The 19,079-nt window shown below is 40.7% G+C and overlaps 6 protein-coding genes across 6 annotated transcripts; 2 read left to right on the forward strand and 4 right to left on the reverse strand.

Moving 5' to 3' along the window:
• Positions 1 to 90: 90 nt before the first annotated feature.
• Positions 91 to 2,473, reverse strand: I206_100983 (uncharacterized protein; the record flags this gene model as incomplete). The annotated part of the gene is made up of 7 exons (XM_019152123.1): positions 91 to 252; positions 314 to 1,471; positions 1,523 to 1,870; positions 1,920 to 1,980; positions 2,040 to 2,193; positions 2,253 to 2,275; positions 2,403 to 2,473. 7 exons carry the CDS (start codon positions 2,471 to 2,473, stop codon positions 91 to 93), a joined length of 1,977 nt encoding a protein of 658 aa, XP_019014261.1.
• Positions 2,474 to 2,903: 430 nt separating this feature from the next.
• I206_100984 (uncharacterized protein) lies at positions 2,904 to 4,613 on the reverse strand (the record flags this gene model as incomplete). Its single annotated transcript, XM_070202307.1, has 9 exons — positions 2,904 to 3,086; positions 3,152 to 3,227; positions 3,291 to 3,297; positions 3,365 to 3,420; positions 3,478 to 3,584; positions 3,649 to 3,676; positions 3,733 to 3,796; positions 3,860 to 4,030; positions 4,100 to 4,613. The coding sequence occupies 9 exons, from the start codon at positions 4,611 to 4,613 to the stop codon at positions 2,904 to 2,906; spliced, it is 1,206 nt and encodes a 401-aa protein (XP_070058408.1).
• A 2,756-nt stretch (positions 4,614 to 7,369) lies between these two features.
• Positions 7,370 to 11,071, forward strand: I206_100985 (uncharacterized protein; the record flags this gene model as incomplete). The annotated part of the gene is made up of 8 exons (XM_070202308.1): positions 7,370 to 7,778; positions 7,829 to 8,032; positions 8,086 to 8,168; positions 8,300 to 8,309; positions 8,365 to 8,444; positions 8,497 to 8,746; positions 8,795 to 10,315; positions 10,365 to 11,071. 8 exons carry the CDS (start codon positions 7,370 to 7,372, stop codon positions 11,069 to 11,071), a joined length of 3,264 nt encoding a protein of 1,087 aa, XP_070058409.1.
• Positions 11,072 to 11,324: 253 nt separating this feature from the next.
• On the reverse strand, positions 11,325 to 12,445 carry I206_100986 (uncharacterized protein; the record flags this gene model as incomplete). Its single annotated transcript, XM_070202309.1, has 4 exons — positions 11,325 to 11,539; positions 11,606 to 11,657; positions 11,722 to 12,072; positions 12,146 to 12,445. The coding sequence occupies 4 exons, from the start codon at positions 12,443 to 12,445 to the stop codon at positions 11,325 to 11,327; spliced, it is 918 nt and encodes a 305-aa protein (XP_070058410.1).
• A 331-nt stretch (positions 12,446 to 12,776) lies between these two features.
• Positions 12,777 to 15,632, forward strand: I206_100987 (aspartate-tRNA ligase; the record flags this gene model as incomplete). The annotated part of the gene is made up of 12 exons (XM_019152119.1): positions 12,777 to 12,951; positions 13,037 to 13,130; positions 13,210 to 13,477; positions 13,539 to 13,659; positions 13,733 to 14,172; positions 14,232 to 14,270; positions 14,343 to 14,495; positions 14,553 to 14,708; positions 14,759 to 14,819; positions 14,887 to 15,176; positions 15,264 to 15,348; positions 15,436 to 15,632. 12 exons carry the CDS (start codon positions 12,777 to 12,779, stop codon positions 15,630 to 15,632), a joined length of 2,079 nt encoding a protein of 692 aa, XP_019014257.1.
• A 321-nt stretch (positions 15,633 to 15,953) lies between these two features.
• Positions 15,954 to 18,127, reverse strand: I206_100988 (uncharacterized protein; the record flags this gene model as incomplete). The annotated part of the gene is made up of 3 exons (XM_019152118.1): positions 15,954 to 17,291; positions 17,431 to 17,670; positions 17,837 to 18,127. The coding sequence occupies 3 exons, from the start codon at positions 18,125 to 18,127 to the stop codon at positions 15,954 to 15,956; spliced, it is 1,869 nt and encodes a 622-aa protein (XP_019014256.1).
• Between the last annotated feature and the right edge of the window lie 952 nt (positions 18,128 to 19,079).

Here is a 19,079-nt window from a genome sequence, read left to right on the forward strand (position 1 = left end):
AGAAATAGACGATCTTTACAAGTTGTTCACTGCATAGGTGATCATATATGTATATGCATATGCATGGTACGTTGATAGTACCTTATCACTTTATATAGGTCTGCATTCTTTTTTCAACCACCTCAGAGCCCTTTCATCGTCTTTCAGTAAAGGTCCAATTTTATCTAATACTTCAGCGTGATAATCATTCAACCATGATTTTTCGAAAGGTGACAAAAGATCTTGCTGTAAAAGTGAAGTTTGAATAGGACACTATCGAATAATATATTTAGCTTTTAAACTTAAATTGTAAGGGAATAATAATATTCTTCACCATTGTAATTCTTTCCATACTTAACCAACCTTTATTACCGAAATTATTTCTAGTTTCAGCTCTTACAATAATATCAACACCTTCAATTCTAATTCCAAATTTTCCTTGAGAATAATAACCAGGTTCATTTGAAATTATCATACCTTCAATTAAAGGAATTTCATTATAAGAAATTCTTTGTCCAATACCTTGTGGACCTTCATGTACATTTAAAAAAGAACCTAATCCATGTGAAGTTGAATGACGATAATCTAATCCATCTAACCATAAAAATTTTCTTGCTAAAATATCTAAAATATATCCAGTTGTACCTTGTGGAAAAATTATTGAATCTAAAGAAATATGTCCTTGTAAAACTCTTGTAAAAGCTCTTTTTTCTTCTTCCAAATTTGATAATTCATCATCAGATCCAAAATAAAATGTTCTAGTTACATCTGTTGTTCCATCTAAATATTGTCCACCTGAATCACATAAATATAATTTATTTTTATCAATAATTTTTGAATTTTCTTTTAAAGGTGAATAATGTATTATAGCAGCATTTGAACCTGTTGAGGAAATAGTTTCAAAACTTAATCCCATAAACCATTTATTTTCTTTTCTAAATTCTTCTAATTTTAATGCTGCATCATATTCATTTAATTTCATATCCATTTTCAATTGTTCTTCTAACCATGAAAAATATTTTGCTAAAGCAACTCCATCTCTTATATGTGATTGTCTAAAACCTTCAATTTCAGTTGCATTTTTCTTAGATTTGAATTCTTCAATTATTGATCTACGAACTTCTACATTATCTTCTCCTATTGATTTTGCAATTGCCCAACTTGTTTTCATACCTATCAGTACTTTATCACTTTTAATTATTTTTTCTTCCTTTTCTTTGTCAGATTGACCATCAGTCTTCACTCGTTTTGAAGCTGGTTCTTCACCATCCATGTCAACATCCACCACCGCTTCTTGTTTGGTATTTTGAGGTTGCGATCTCTCTATAATCAACCTCTTTTGCCAACTACCAAGGGAATTCCAGATTTGACAATAATCTAATAAAGCTATTCCGTTGTTGTGTAAATATTGACGAACCTTATCGGTCAAGGAATTAGGCGATGCAAAAAGAGTACAGTCGTCTCTTGTCAAGATAGCATATGCGAAGAACACCTGGAACTAGGATTAGCTTGTGTTTGTAGGGAGAACTTAGACCCGACTTACCGGATTATAAGGTATATCTGAACCTCTAAGATTGAATAACCAAGCAATTTCGTCCAAACTACTAATTACCATACCGGGACTACCGATTTTCTTCAACTTATCTCTTAATCGACTGATCTTCGATCCTACATTCTCGCCTGTAAATTGATCTGCAAGATGGAAGATTTCGTTTGACGGACGAGACGGTTGAGAATCCTCGCCTCGCCATATTATATCGACTAGATTTTCCGTTATAGGCACGAGTGTCGAATTTGTGAGGTTAGCGGATAGGGACGTCGACAAGGAAGTAGATTCTGCTTGAGGGATTGTTGTTGGATCTATTCCCACTCTTGAGCTTGAAGGGAGATCCTGTAGTACTCGTCAGTCCAGTCTCTAGAGTGAGTATATAGGATCCCACCGTCTTAAGCCATTGACCCCACGTAGGAGTTTCAGGCAAACCAGATTTCATCAATGTCCATCTGTCTCGGAAGGTGTATCAGCATGCCGTGACTTGAGAAGTATTTAGAAGTAAACTCACCCCTCGCCTAATTGCTTCTCAGCTTGTATCCAATACCTTCCATCAGTCCAACATCTAGCTTCATCTTTCGTTATTACCGCACATCCAGCTGAACCAGTGAATGACGTTATGTACGCCCGTCTAGCATCACAAGGTGCGAGATATTCGGAAGCGTCTGATGGAGATGTATGGTCAGCTTAAAGTGTATTGTAATTGAATTTGACGATGACATACGAGCATCTTCTGATGGTACAACGCTGTAACCACATTATCGTCAGTCAGCTACCAACCATACATACAACAGACTGTCTTTAGTGACCTCAAAGTACTTCGATTGTACGATGGGGAAGGACAAGTATACTACAGCTGATGGCTCTTACTCACTATGCATCGATATTCCTATCCTTCATCAATTCCCTCAACTTCGTCAACCTAATCATGGAATCTGACGACATATTGGATGGATATCGTCTACTAAGCTTGCTTGAGAACGTTTTTAGCCGTATTCCGTTATTGTTTGAAATTGAATAAGGTGATATTATACTAGCAAGCAGTTTCATCAAGAAGTGGAGGTAGACGACGCTATTTGATACACTCAACAAGAGCGTGATTAATTTCGCCCGAGAACAACAAAGTGAACATGGAAAGAAGAAGGGTGGGGGATCAGGTGGTCACTCGAACACTTCGGCGCGGATGGTTACCGACCTATCATTTCTTCCGGCGGAATTGTCTGCGAACACATCCATAAATGACAAGGTTGAATATCATGCATGATCGAACGATTCTGTGCTAATCAACATGTGTCGAGTATAATGAAAAACACATCTAAAACACGTATCTACGCTCGAAGCACCTCAGCAAGGCGCGCTGAAAGATGACTTCGAATCAATGTCCTGGTCCAGCGATACCAGTTCTTCGATGTAATCTCCTAATAATTTCCAAGTAATTAGGCTCGTTCTCCGCAGTAATATGACCATGTCTGATCAAGAAATCAATGATGATAGCACTTGAATTGGGAGTAAATTCGTTGTTTTCAAGAGCCGAAAATAACTCTGAAATTGATAGAAGCTACGACACATGGAATCTGATAAGTTTCGTTTAAGCTAGCAAAGTGAGAGTTTTCCTAAACTTACTTGAAAAGCATTGTCTTCTCCGACTTTCTTCGGGGTTTGAGGGTCCTCTGAAGGAAGTTTGAGATCGTATACGTAGCTAAAGTATGACAGTGTCAGCAATATTCACCAACCATCCATACAAAGTTCGAATCAGGCTTACTCGCAGCCTTTCCGTGACATCATAAAATTAGCGATATATATTTTATCTTGAAGCAGGCGATTAAATTCACTCACAAGGTAAAAGACCACCCCATTTGGAGATTTGAAACAATGAAATCAGACCTGCGGTTCTGTAGTAGTATCATCAGCTAACGTCTATTACCTGCCTGCCACAGCGCAAAGCTCACTTGGCATTAGACTTGATGAGTTCTTCTGCCCATCCAGCTTCTTCCCTCGCTGCCACGATCACAGCGTCGAGGGGAGTCTTACCTGCTGCGATTGCTCCTGATACAGTCTATGGCATTATAGCCAAAGTTGCTGATCAGCAAAATTCTTGTTAATCACAAGAATGAGCTCACATTGACAGTTCTGTATCTCCCTTTGGACCTGCAACGTAATCAGTCAATTGGGTTTTGTAACATAGAATATATGAGAAAGCGTACTGCTGTGAATCGTTCTCAAGCTTCCTTACCCAAACTCCAAACTTATCCCCCTCGTCTTGATAAGCTGTTACGATTCGATACATCAGCCCATATTCACTATCTATGCGTTGAAAACAGAGGCACGTGCCGATTAAATCGACTCCCAATGTGGTAAAACCGAAAATTGGGGCTGCAGCTCTTTCAATCTCAAAAGCGACATTCCCAAATGGTTTTCTCGCTTTGTTTTTTAGTTCCTTATCCTTTTGCCAGAATAAAGAACGAGTAGAAGCGTATATTGAGATTTTTTCACCTGTCCATGCTGAATATCGGGAGACAGCATATTAGCTTTCCATCTGATTTTGGGCAGGATAGGAGAAACATTTTTTACCTTTTAAAGCGTATCCAAACTTTTTCTCATTCTTCCATCTGTCTACAAGTCTAGCCATAACCTCAGTCCTACCTTCTACACCTTTAGCATTTACTTCATCAGAAAAGTAAATAGCAAGTACAGTAATTTTATAATCTTCTTTTCTCTTTTCTTTTTCTTTTTCTTTCCCTTTCGTAATTTCATTTTGTTGTTTTGATTTATCTTCATTTGAATTTTTGGATTTTTTTTGTTCTTCTTTAATCTTTCTCTTCTCTGATTTTTCTTTTTCATTTAATTTTTTCATAATTGATAAGATTTTTAAACCTTTTTCATTCTTAATTTCATTTATGAAAATTGCAGGTAAAATTCCAATAGGTTCAATTTTATTTTGAAAATCTTTTTGAGATAAATATAAAGGTATTAATCTTTTACCATTTATTGGATGTCTTTCTGGATAACCTGTGGAAAAGTTTGGAAAATTATCAGCTTGTCTAATTATATTTAATAATGATTGAGTTTTTTCGCTTGATGACATGTTGTCGTTTCAAATTGTCAAAACAGTCACTGAGAAAGTTTCTATATTATTGACGAAATACTGATTGTTGTTGATTGATATCGAAAAGATATCAGCTTGATGATCGATGATTAGCTATATATGTGAATCCTTAGCTATATCATGACGCATAACTCAATGAGAGATGATCCGCGTCAAAGATAAAATCGAAGGAGCGTCTTGAAAGGATATCAGGTCAATGGAGTTTGACTTTAACTTGAAAAGAGGTCTTCCTATACGTGTCAGGGTGTTGAGCTGTGTTTCATTTTTCGTCATCTTTTATCTGTCACCGTCATTTGACCGTGACCTGAAACTATGACCGCATGAACTGCTTGACGTCTGTTCGACAACAGCTTTTGAACTCAACTTCATATGTAAATGCAGATCAAGCTTACATCAAATGCCACATGATTAAGGTTTCGTCATGCCACGCAGACCGACAACGTAGATCCGCGGCGATACAGATTTAAACATTCTTCGGACGAATCGGTAAAAGGGACTAGTCTAAAATCGAACGCGTGTAATGTTTATTTTAGGTGAGATTTACGGCACGGAAGAAAAAAGCCTAAACAGAAAAAAGGATGATGCAGTTTCTTGATCTTTAGATACCGTCATTTTGTATTCGGGGATTTAAGACTAATGGGTTCCTGACTTATCCCATAAAATTGAATTGACTAACTGCTATAAGTCTCAATTACAAAATTCTCCGAGCTACATTTTTGTACTTGATGATCGAATTCTGGACTTTCTTTAATCGTACATAACTCCAACGTGGAGATAGAATGGTCAAATCCCAACCTACATACATACCTTGGATTATTTCATAATCTCTAAATATCACTTTTACATGCATATTTTCTGATTAGTTGATGTCGATCTTGAATTGTCACCGAGATCCCTAATCTTCCGCAGAATTCGGTTTCAAGCCTCCCTTTTCACAAAAGAGGGGAACGTGAGTATATTGAAAAGACCGAAAAAAAGCCACAAGCATAAAGCGGAATGTAACGAAAACATGATGAAAGATGATGATGAATTTCAAATACCCTTTAAACCGCCTGATCAGATTCCAGGGTTTTGGCTTTTTCCCTTTTGCAATATTATTCTCCGAAAATAGGCAAAAAAGTTAACTGAAAGCACTAAGAATCAATTAGGTGGACGTACGTATCGGCTAACGTACTTTTAAAAGGTAATCTGGTGGGACCTGACATAAATCGATCCCCACATTTCGTTTCTTTTACTAGAAGCCCCCTGCCTTTTTTTCTAAAAACACACTAATTTCTTAAACAGTTTACCCTGAGAAACGATTACAAAGAAGGAAGGGTGATAGAGTTTGAAATGCTGGGCAGTACCAAAATCTACTCACTACTGAAGTAAGGAGTGATTCCTTAGTTGCTAACTTCCCCCCTTTGTCATTCTTTTCTCTCTTCTCCCTTAATTACGCTTTTGACAAAATACCTTCTATCATCATCATCATCACTCTCACCTTCGTTATCTTCACTTCTGCCTCTCATATCTTTTCAACAAATCCGACTCTCGCGCATAGTCGACATTGACCTTCGACTTCCGCTTTGTACCAAAGAACGCGTGCTTGAACGATCAAAAATACCGTAAATCTTGGATTCCATCATCTCCTGTTGACTGTTCTCAAAGTCCACCTCAACTGATATAGCTGCGGACCCTGCCGTTGAACCAGATTGTCAAGTGTGAGTGGACTGTCGGAACGAAACTTCGATTGATCCGAAGTGAAGATCTGAAACCGATCATATATTGATGGAATTAATTGCTGATCGTCTGTGTATTACTCTACCATCATGCTTCCTTACGTCCGAATACAACTCAACTCTCATGACCGAACCGATATTGTTCGCTTCGACAAATGTTCCGGATTGATCGCAAAATCCCTCTCACGATTAAACACGCTTTGACCTTCTAATAATTATACGCTAAACCACAGTCCTCATAAGGACTGACTACGCCCGTTCGAGTCGAGAATCACAAGCTACTCAGAAGCTCGGACTGCAATTAGCCTTCCTTGGTACCTCCCTTTGAACATCAGAATTGAGCTAAACCATCAAAACATAAGGGAAAGGGGACAAATTGAATCATTACCATCAACAGCATCAAAACATCACCATCATTCACATCAATTTGTTGTCAAAGCGCATCATTCGAGATCAAAGGAATAGAAGAAAAAGGGGTAGTAGAATCAACTATCATCCCCACTCATAAAACAAAAACATCCCCTTATTCCATATTGTCTTCTATCGCCTTTCTGTATTCATCGACAACAAACGAAACGATAGCGTTGAGAGACGATAGTCACTGGAGAGTCCATCGTAGTCGCCTATACGTGAGTGAATGATCTCCTTTATTTTCCCACCTTTGTGGATCAAAGCCTTCCAATATCATTCCGTCATCCAGTGTGCTTCCTCTCCTCTTGAATGGGACCCGCAGATTGCCAAACAGTCGGAGCATATCTGTTCGACTCGTTCATCTTAGTCAGATTACCTTCGCGAAGCTTTACCTAGAATGACAGGTGTGAAAGGATACATGTCATCAGGAATTCGGAAGACCACTAATTTGATCAGATCGACTCGGATCTCTACACTCATTAGCTCATATAAGAGGGAATCTCTTGCCACCGCATTCTGTCATATTCATATAATGCCAAATAATTCTTTCGCTGATCTTTAACTACGATGCGGCCACTTATCAATCGACCTTTAGTAAAACCATTGATGCCTGACGCCAGAATGTCACACTCATCTCATCATCACCACCATTCCCATTCGTCTCACCCTTATCCCTCTCACGGCCCACCAGCAGGCTATCCACCATCTTCCTCCCACTCTCACTCGCCTTATCCTCAAAGCGGTCACCATCACCATCATTCGTCAAGACACGTGTCAAATGGACCTCCTGCGCCTGTGGTAGTCGGTGGACCACCACATCCTCCTCCTATGACTATGGCTGGTCCACCACCGGACGCCGTTGGTCCACCTCCTGTGGTAGCTGTGAGTAATGGACATGGTCACCCCTCTGGTCCTGGCGGTTCAATAAGTCCAGCAGCAAGGGCAGCAAAGGAGAAGATGGATAACTTGTTAGCTCAATTGGCTAACGCAAATGAGAATACTTGGATGTTGATCGGTAAGTCAGGGTGGTCTCTCGAAGGGAATGCACTAAACTTTCTCCTGTAGGCGCGGTGGCAGAAGGCATGAATAACCCAGATCGAGCTCTTACTGCTTTCGAGAACGCCCTTCGTCATAACCCATCCTCTGTACTAGGCTTAAATGCCGTCGCCTCCATCGCCCGAAGCCGTGATAACTTTGACAAAGCTATCGAGTATTTCCAGAGGATCCTGAATATCAACCAAGAGAACGGGGAAGTTTGGGGATCCATGGGTAAGCTTTTTCCCGCGCGGTGTCGCTGGCAGTAGCTAAATATCCTTGCACAGGACATTGCCTGTTGATGAAGGACGACTTACCGAAAGCATACACAGCTTACCAACAAGCTTTGTATCATCTGCCTAACCCTAAGGTGAGCCGACAGTTAATCGAATTCCTGCTAACTTCGCGCAGGAACCGAAATTATGGTATGGCATAGGTATCTTGTATGACCGATACGGCTCGTTCGAACATGCCGAAGAAGCATTCTCTAGCGTACTAAAGATGGATCCTAGTGAGTCGCTCGCAACCATGTCATACACCGTGTTATTTGCTAAATCAAAACGTAGACTTCGAAAAAGCCAATGAGATCTATTTCAGACTAGGTATCATATACAAGCATCAACGTAAATTCCCAGCTTCTTTAGACGTACGTTATCCGTTCATTACCTTGTTATGTTGCCGTCTGACCATGAACTTAGTGCTTTAAATACATTCTGAACAACCCGCCGCGACCCCTCACTACATGGGACATCTGGTTCCAGCTAGGCCATGTCTACGAGCAAGACCGGGATTACGAAGCTGCTCGCGACGCTTACATGCGGGTATTAAGCCATCAACCAGACCACGCTAAGGTGCTACAACAGCTTGGCTGGCTCCATCACCAACCTGGCGCACCATTCGCGGACCAAGACAAGGCGGTTGCTTTCCTCACTAAGAGTCTCGAGACGGGTGAGTTGATTACTATTGAACCGCGAGCGTAGTTAACATTATGTCTAGACGGGACCGATGCCCAAAGTTGGTACCTCCTCGGTCGGGCTTTCATGGCTGGTCAACGATACAACAAAGCGTACGAGGCTTATCAACAAGCTGTCTACCGAGATGGTCGAAATCCTACCTTCTGGTGCTCAATTGGTGTACTGTACTATCAAATCAACCAATATCGAGACGCTCTCGACGCGTACTCTCGAGCTATTCGACTCAATCCTTACATAAGTGAGGTATGGTACAATTTGGGCAGTCTTTACGAATCGTGCAATAACCAAATTACCGATGCTATCGACGCATATTCTCGAGCCGCCGAGCTTGATCCAACCAACCCTACCATCAAACAGCGACTCAGCATACTCCAGACACACGGCAATGCTCCACTTCCACCTGCTCCTGGACCAGTAGATGTCCACCCATCTCAATACTCAGCTACACCCACCGGTCAACATCCCGCGGGGACTTCTCCTGGTCAATCACCTCATGGTCCGCCAGGACAACTTCCTCCAGCTGATGGTTCCGCGGCCGGACGTGATTTACCACCTCCTCCACCTGGCAGCGAATTTGGTCGACCTCAATCTCCTGGACCGTTCAGAGGTGGACCAGTTCCTCCTCCTCTAGCTCTTGTGGACGAGAGCCGAGGGTCAATGTCAAGACATGCTCCTTTGGCCCCAATCGAAATAGAACGTTCCGAACGAGGCGGTGAACCGCCATTCAACGGCGGCGGCGGTGGTGGTGGTGGACGATTCGACCCCACCAGTCGACAACATATGGATGGTCCTCCTTCGCCACGTCGACGAGATCCATTTGGAAATGGTCCACCACCTGCAGCATCAAATCACGCAGGATATCCTCCCTCCGGCTATCGCGGCGATAGAGAACGTGACGAATGGGAGCGAAGCAGGAGAGCTCCTCCACCAGGTGGACCGATTGATGTTAGAGGTCCTTCGTCAAGAATGCAAGACCCTCATGCCGATCCCAGAAGACAACCTTCCCCTCGGATTCCAGCAGACTTTAGAGGGAACGACTATGCTCCACGAGGTGGGGATCACCCTTTCCCATCTGCCTATCCTTACGATCACCACCGAGGATCATTCGGTGCCGACCCTAGATACGATCCCAAACGGGAAGCGGAAGAAGCTAGACGCCGGGACGATAGACGATTCGACGAGAGAGAAGCTGCAAGACACGGTTCCGTCACTCGAGATTTGCGAGTGGAAGAAAACGTCAGAGTACCAAGTCCTGCGCCCTCCACTGGCAGTAAAGCTGGATCTAAACGCAGGAGTGCGGAAGAAAAAGCAGGAATTGCCAAACGAGCGAAGGACGAAAAACCCCCAAGCAAAAAGTCAAGTGGAGATAGTGCTAAGAAGGACAAATCCAGAAGTAGTGGGTTCCGAGCTAGCCTGGATGGCGCAGATAGCAGAGGTGTATCTCCTCGGCCTGCTACTGTCACGAGTAGCCCTTCTGCATCGGTTAGGAGCACACCTCACCAGACACCTCAGAAGACTATCCCGTCGAGGACGGTTGACGAGGGTGAGTAATCTTGTTTCTTCGCTGTTTCAAAGCTTACATTTTGCTTCAGACTACGACGAAGGTGCTGCCGATGCTTTGATGACATTACACGGAGATCGACCTCCGACAAGCAAGGATAGCAGCGTGCGAAATGGTTCTCCAGCTTCTCATACCTCGCCAGCTATTTCATCTGGGCTTGGCGCCAAGCGGTTGGAACCTCCGTCACCAACTTCGCCTGCTGGAAACAACAAGAAGCCAAAGGCGGAGACTTCGACTTCGCCCCCTGCACCGGCAGCTAGACGAACCATCATAGAGGTCCTTAATACCCCTTCCATCGGCTCACCTTTACCACGATCAACAGCTCCCGAAGAGAAGAGCGAATCAGCCGAGAAGAAGGTGGATGATACCGAGAACGTATTACCCACCGAAGATAAACCCGCCGAAGACGCTCCAGTTGAGAAATCGCCTGCACCCACAACACAAGCCCAGGCCGAAGAGGAGGCAGACCAAGACAAAACGACAGAAGAGCAGGAGAAAGAGAGCTCAAGGCCGCCTACACCGCCTTTGCCATCACCTCCAGCGGCTAAAGCACCTGAACCTATCGCTGAGAACGCGACGGAGGTTGATGGAGATGTGCAGATGGGTGAACCAGAACCTCAAGCTCAAGTGTCCACAGTCGAGAAGGCAACTCCAGAAGATGCAGTAGTGACCGCAGCAGAAGTTACTGAAGAAGGAGAAGTCAAAGAAGATGAGCCGGTAGAAGAGGCTCAAGAATAGAGTATTGAGTAAGGATGAGGGAATTTTCATATTTATCTGTTTTCCCATTCATTATACATATTTGACCCTATTCTTAAGGGTTTCGGGTTCTTTTGTAGCTGAAGCGGTATAGTATGAATCATTCACATGGTTAGAACATTCAGAAGCATGCACACACATGAAAACATGAACTATATGAGATGAGGTAGGATGCACACGACAGTCGTTATGTATATCAACGTATAGTACAATAGAATACATAGTTGAGGGTGCATTAGAAATACCTGCTTGTGATTAAACCTCCCCATGACTTAGCCACATAATCTATGAAACCAGCTACTTCACCCATATTCTCTTCTGATCTTTCCAAATTCGATATGGTCGATTTATACCTCTGCAGATTCGTTCTCAAAGCCAATAAGGTTTTTTCGAGATGGGGATTTGTCGTTGAGAGGGAGTTTGCAGGATAGGGTTGAAGAAGATTCGATTCTGTTCACGTCATTTAAATATCAGTCAAAAAGGACATTTGCGTTACAAGAATGATCCATTACTTGCCTGTTGCAAGATATACAATGGATAGACCAATTCGCTTTGTATACCACTCGGGCTAGAATCAAGACGATGTTCAACTTTGGCTCAAGCATCGAGCTTGAGGTAAAAATGAAACTTACACCTGGTCCAGTAGGTTCATTCCAATATCCTTTTTTGATTAGTGCTTTGGCTTTAACTTTCTGTTCACACAAAAACAAAGCCTCATCTGCTATTCGCCATGCATATCCCAATGGACCTAAAGGATTAATTGATAATAAAGGTATTCTATGATTTGTTGTAGAAACAATTTGATCTAATATGGAAGAAGCTGAATTGGATTTTCGATTTGAACTTGAACTTGAAGATGATTGAAGTACGGGAGGTACGTATGAAGGAGGGATCTTTATAGTTGATAATAATGTTCGAAGAATAGGTAAAGAAGGTAATGGAATTGAAGGTGTTGAAGAAGGAGTAGTTAAATTTGCATAAGCCTAAAAGTATGATTTAGAAGATTTAGTACAATTCCAAGTTGATATTGGCAAGTTTAGTGTAGACTCCACTAACCTCTACAAGATGTTCTCCAGCCTTTGAACTATATTCAATTCGTCTTTTTAATACTTCTTCTAAATCATCTTCTGTTTCTTTAGAACTATTCATAGATTTTAATCCCTCTTCTTCCCATTTCTCAACTAGAGCTCGAGAAGAAGCGACCGAACCTGTTCCGAATAGCGTATCTATAACTGCGTCTGGATTCTGGACCTCCGGCTTAATCTGGCGTAATGATTGAATGAGTGCTGGACGAGCGAAAGAATGAGATGATATTAAAGGAAGGGAATTTGAGAGTAATTGTTGACGAAGTGCCATTTTTTCTATTTGTCAGAATTATAGGAGTATTTTGATGTAATTCTGCTATTTTTCACTTGGAGCAGTTGTCCGTCTAGATTCTTTTGTTTTTTGTTTTTTGGGAACGATTTTCCTAGATGTATGGTCGAATGAGTATGACTTAAAATATAATAATGAGGTCGAAATATTAGATCGGAATCATTCGAAGATCTCGTTATCTCAAATCTCCTTCGGAAGTCTCAAAACTGGTTAACCGAAAAAAAGTTAGAAAGTCCACTCTACTCATTTGTTTATCTACCTAGACAAGTGATCACAAGGCAGATTTTCTGTATTGAAGCGAATCGTACGAAGAATGTCAATGCTCCGTTCGAGAGCTTTCAGAAGTATAAGAGTATGTTCAAGATGCTCCATCTCTAGTCGACTTGCTCCTGTCACCAGCTCTAAATTGATCACTCGAACAAATTCGACAATTGCGCCAAGGGAGATAAAACCTTTTGTACCTAAGAATGGACCCAGAGCCCATCATGGTTAGTTATTCCAAACTGGCAGATGTCCTATGTTCAATGTGAAGACGAATAGAGTGATAGCTTATGAATTGTTCATCCAATACAGGTCCACGAGCAAAAATAACGCACGAGATTAGAGACTTGTCATCGGCTTTGGAAGGTCAAAAAGTCGTAGTGGCTGGATGGCTTTTCTCTCAGCGGTAAGTAGTACGATGCTAATTCTCCTCATGTACGATTCCCTTGAAAAGTTCTTATAAAGGCTGATACCCTAATGTGTAGACGAGCATCAGAAAACCTTCACTTTTTCACTCTTCGCTCATCTTCAACTTCAGTTCAACTTGTATCGCGTTTGAAAGAAACTTCTCACGATGTAATGGGATGGCCATTAGAGAGTGTCGTATTGGTTGAGGGTGTTGTGAAAAGCAGAAAAGCAAAAGCCAAGATTGAAACAAAGCCAGTGGATGAGATAGAGATTGATTTGTCTAATGTGACTTTGCTCAATCCTGCCGATGCTCAATTACCATTTTACCCTAATAGACCGGAAATTGTGAGCTTTGAAAGTCAATTTGCAAGTAGATGGATGAGTTGATCGACTCATACATTTACAGGCAAATGAGGATTTGAGAAATCAACATCGGTATCTGGATTTACGACGAGCTGAACTTGCCGAGAATTTAAAGACTAGAAGTAAAGTCGCTCATATAGTCAGGAATTACCTGCATGATAATGGTATGTTATTGTTCCGACCTTGTTCTATTAAGCAATACTTTCGATTGTTAACAAAGAAACCTTATTTTAACAGGCTTTCTCGAAGTCGAAACTCCAATACTACTAAATTCATCTCCTGAAGGTGCTCGAGAATTCCTTGTACCTACTCGATCCGCTTCCGCAGACGGCTCACCAACATTTTATGCATTACCTCAATCACCTCAACAACCTAAACAATTACTTATAGCTTCAGGAGCAATACCTAAATATTATCAAATTGCTAAATGTTTTAGAGATGAAGATGGAAGAAAAGATAGACAACCTGAATTTACTCAAATCGATCTTGAAATGGCTTTTGTTGATGGATCAGCTCCACAAGCTGGTAAAGATGGTATGAGATCCACATGGAATATTGGCGGATCTCAAATACGTCAAATTATTGAAGGACTAGTTAAGAAGATTTGGAAAGATATTAAAGGAATTGATTTAGAAGGTTGGTTTAGAGTTATGCCTTATGATGTAGCTATGGATGTCGTGAGTAGCCTTGAAGTTTATTGACCCTCCTATCGACCACTGACCGACTAGGCAAATAGTATGGATCGGATAAACCTGATACCAGATTTGAAATGTATGTGAGTACATATCCATCCTCGATCTGGTCAGGTGAATTTGTGCTTGTAAATACTGAATGAGTAGCTGTTCAGACCTTACCGATAGGATATTACCCTACTTTGTCAGATACTTCCCTTGATAAGATCCTACTAGATCAATCGCCTTCCACAGTAGAATTCATGATCGTTCCTGCACACCAAGCGGAAGGCTTAGATATTCCCTCCTTGGCACGAAGTAGTCAATCTGTGAGTTTCTTTCGAAATGATACATCGAGAATTAGTATTTATTTCATGCTTCTTTAGATCGATTACGTCAAAATCACGGATAAGAATATATATACATGGCAAAATGAGTCAGTATTGACCGCTCCTATTGGATTGGAACAGGATAAGGCTCTACCTGCTGGTGTTAAACCTGGAGACGTAATTTGGGTATCTAGGCGAAAAAAGATCGCTGAAGTGAGTCAATCACCATCTTCGCTTGTTGAAGGCTGACACAAAGATGACAGGGCGGATGGACGCATCTTGGTAGATTAAGGGCTCAAATATCAGAGGTTCTTATATCTAAGGGTATGTATCATACAAATATCAAATTGGAACATTGGATCCACTGACGTATATTCATGTGACATAATAGGACTTATCAACTTACCTTCAAATCCACATTTCTTATGGATAACTCAATTCCCATTATTTACTTTAGCAGATGAAGATAAAGCTCAACTTTCAAAAGGAAGATATTCATCAACTCATCATCCTTTTACTGCACCGATGTTTGAAGATTTAGAAGATTTGAAAAAAGGTAAAATTGATGGAGTTAGAGGTCAACATTATGATTTAGTTTTAAATGGTCAAGAGATTGGAGGAGGTAGTGTTAGAATACATGATGCTGAATTACAAGAATGGGTAATGAAAGAGGTATTACAAGTAAGTTTGAATTTGATTTGATTCAATTGAAATCATATACTTAATTCAACTATTAATTTTATTTTATTTTGTTGTTGGTTGAATTAGTTGGATGATCAAGAAATAGGTAGATTTGATCATTTACTTAAAGCTTTACGTTTTGGAGCTCCACCTCATGGAGGAATAGCTTTAGGTATGTTTTGAAATTGAAATAGATGAAAATCTCATTTTTTGATCAAAGTTTGATGATAAATTAATAATAATTTCTTTTAAATTATAGGATTTGATAGATTAATAAGTATTTTAACAGAATCAAAATCAATAAAAGAAGTAATTGCATTTCCTAAATCAGGTACATCAGGTTTTGATCCTGTTTTTAAATCACCTTCTTTATCTTCAAATGAAATTTTAAAAGAATATGGATTAATTTCTTTAAATTCTAATTTTAATCAAAAAGAAAAAATTGAAAAAAGTTGAAGGAAATCATTAAATCCATTGAAAATTTAGAAATAATGATGATAAGGAAATACGAAAAGAAGCAAAAACTGATAAAGGAAAAAGATATAGTAAAAGGAGTAAACTCATATAAATCTGCTATATAGATTATTCATTTTCATAGTTTATGGGAGTTGCTATACATCGCAACATATATATACAATAATATGCTAAACGAAATCTATCAAAATGATATTGAAAGATTGATTACTTCGTTGATCCTAACCCATTCAACGTAAAGTTATTAATGACTTGCTTTATTCCGCATGCCTTTGGGATAATAGTAGAAATATTTACTTGAGCCTAAGGCACCCTGCTTCTCGTTCCATCATCATTCGCCGCCATACTCATTTCCATTCCACCCATTCCCAAACTCATAGATAAAGGCGCATTCAATGCAATTCGATCTTTTGGTTCTAAGGAGGTTTCATCACGTGTTCTAACTTTGGGAGTGACAGGTTTCGCTAAACCGGGTTTAGGTGATTTAGGTGTATGACTTATTGTTAAATTTGGAGAGTACATTCTAGGTGAAGTTGAGATTCTTGGTGATGTTGAAATTGGTCTGGAACTTGTAATTCCTGATGTAGGTGGATTTGATCTATTTAAAATTGTCGTGGAATTTTGAATTGAATTCGAAGGTATTCCTAAATTACTCGATTTCTGCTTAGAAGCCAAATTTGATAGTCCATTGTCAGGGGTAGAAGAGGGTGAAATTTGTTGAATCAAATCTACTGATTCTCCAGGTGTTGATTTTCTTCTAAATATACCTCCTACTAAGGATTTTAGTAATTTACCTGAATGATGAGAATGCGATTTAGGATCATGTGATCCTGGAGTTGAAGAAGGAGGAGATATTGCAGAGTGTGATTGACTGTATTGTAAAGATTTCCTAGTTGGTGCAGGTGTAGGTATAGGAGCAGGCTTTGGAATGGTCGGCGGTATTTCATTATGTCTCCGAGATTCAGAATGACTAATCCTCCTTGATAATTCGCCTGAAGCACTTCCATTTATACCTTTTATATCATGCGAAGACGTCGATGGGCTAGCTGTAGCTTGAGTAGTGTCGATTTTGGGTTCAGCAATTCTGGATTCGCTTATACTGACTAATCTTGATCGCCTTTTACCTCTTAAACTACCACTTCCTATACTACCTACTCGGTGAATAGAAGATTTTGACGAAGATGGTACAGAAGATGAAGCATTGGAATATGGTGAACCTTCTTCTTCAACAATGTCGACCGGTTGAGACCCGGTAGATGATGGATCAACATCAATATCCATATTTCCATTCGATGCCCTCCTTTCTCTATTACGTTTTCTACCTCTAGAAGTCTCAGTAGGCGAATCCGTCGAGTCAAATGCCATTCTACCATTCCTTCTCTCGCTATCCGTAATTCCCAGATCTTCATCCTCGACGCCGTATTCTTCCTCAGCTTCGCCCATTGCGTCGTCTTCATCTGGTGGTTCAGGTTCTCCGGGCGGTACACTGCCTTCCGGTGTTGGAGAAGCGGTCGCGCGAGGTTTTGAACGGGATCTGGGAAACGGTAAGAAGGGTGGAGAAGTAGGTTGAGGGGCTTGGGCATATCCGCCATGTGAGCGTATCAGAGAGGAGTAGTATTTTTGAAGTTGTTCAGCGTGACACTAAACCGCGGGGGCAATTATGTCAGCTTGATACACTAGATTAGAGCGTTTTGTTGCTGGCAAAAGGCCAGTCCGCCCCTGCAACCTCCGACTGATCACGATCGCAAGCTTTCGAGCCATTCGTATCTATAAAACTCACACATAAGTCCCACTTGGTCACTCTCAGCAACTCCCTTTCCAGCGCGTTCAACTCTTGTGTCTTGATCCCTCCTACTTTGGCGTAATGGGCATTCGTACAGAATACATCACATTGAGCTTTTGACCCAGCACACACTGAGGCGATGAGAAAACGATGGACTGTTAGGGAGGATAGAGTGAAGGATGGTAGATTGTTACAAGTTGTATCAATATAAGCCAAGAGCGATAATAGGGGTATTTTCTGCAAATCCACAAACGATAATTAGCTTAGTTATAACTTGAAGAGATGAATTATGCACTATAGAGATTTGGTCTTCCTGTCAAATGTCAGGCGTACTCCCCCACAATTCGTCTCTTACTTGCTCGACCTTGTGAAGTGAATAACCTTGATAGAAAAGAAAACTCACCTCTAAATTGGTATACTTGACTATTCTCCCTAAATAATCCTTCACGCTTATTCCCGGAGCAGCTCTTGAATGAAATCTCGTCAAAGCGTCAGGCGTAAGGACAACTTGATCATTATGCTTTATAAGCAACTCTAACATATGAGTAAGCAGATCTACCAAAATATCAAGTGGACAATCTGAAAATGCCCAAGGAAGTAATGGAGGATTTTGTGGATTCGGAGGTCCAATTATAGGTTCTCGGAAAGATGAGGGTCCCGCACTTGAGGAAGAGGATGGATCGGTGATTGACATGTTGAATTAGTGACCCATTGGCTGAAGTATCTGACTCTACTTGTTCTGATTGCACTCTCTAAGTAAATTACAATGGAGAATTGAAGGCAAATTGAGTTACGTTTTTGGTGGGTCCGAAATCGTTAACGAAATTTGAAAATGATGAGGATCCAATATTCCTCCTTGTTTAGCCAAAGGATGGTCAATAATCAATAGCCAAGTAATGATATCCTTTCTGATTACCTTGCAATTTGATATGCAAGCAATAAACCCAGTCTAGCTGAATCTTCGGTCCACTGTATAAAGGAGGTCGAACTTTTAAATTCTTTTGATTGACCAAGATATATGTTTTTAGGGATTGTAGATGGTACGTGTACCTTTTGAAACTGATAAGAAAGATCACAAAGAACGAACGTGTTTGAATTTTTCCAATGTATGGATACGATTTAACGCTTTTTGACTTCGTTCTTGTCCCGGATACAAGCGTAATTAACTTGTAGTATTTTTGATGATGATGATGGAGAAAGAGCGGACCTATCGGCAATGGATCATCTGTATGTGATTGATGCTTTTAAGTCTAAATGAATCAAACAGGTTTATGTAATCAAATGAAAGAAGAGTGGAAAGTAATTAATGATATCAAGGACGTGATATTCATGGATGGATGTATGTATATGTCGCAGTATGATAGGCAGGGTCAAAAGTCAACTTGCAGGGTTTAAACACGTGCATCCACCTGTTCGGTCAAATGCGAATACACTCGGGTGAACGATCAAGTAGATATGAGATTCTTATATATGCTCTGCTTTTACAGGAATCATGATAATCTTGATTCGGGCCGGATAAGGATCTGCATGTAGAAGATCCCAAGCACGAACAGATGCTAAGACGTGGTACTGGGCCATGTTATAGCATAAAGACCATCCGAATCCGCTTCTCACGCCTTCTTTCAGGCGGACATGATAAGCGTTTT

Source organism: Kwoniella pini, chromosome 1, assembly GCF_000512605.2.
Source record: "Kwoniella pini CBS 10737 chromosome 1, complete sequence".
Lineage (NCBI taxonomy): Eukaryota > Fungi > Basidiomycota > Tremellomycetes > Tremellales > Cryptococcaceae > Kwoniella > Kwoniella pini.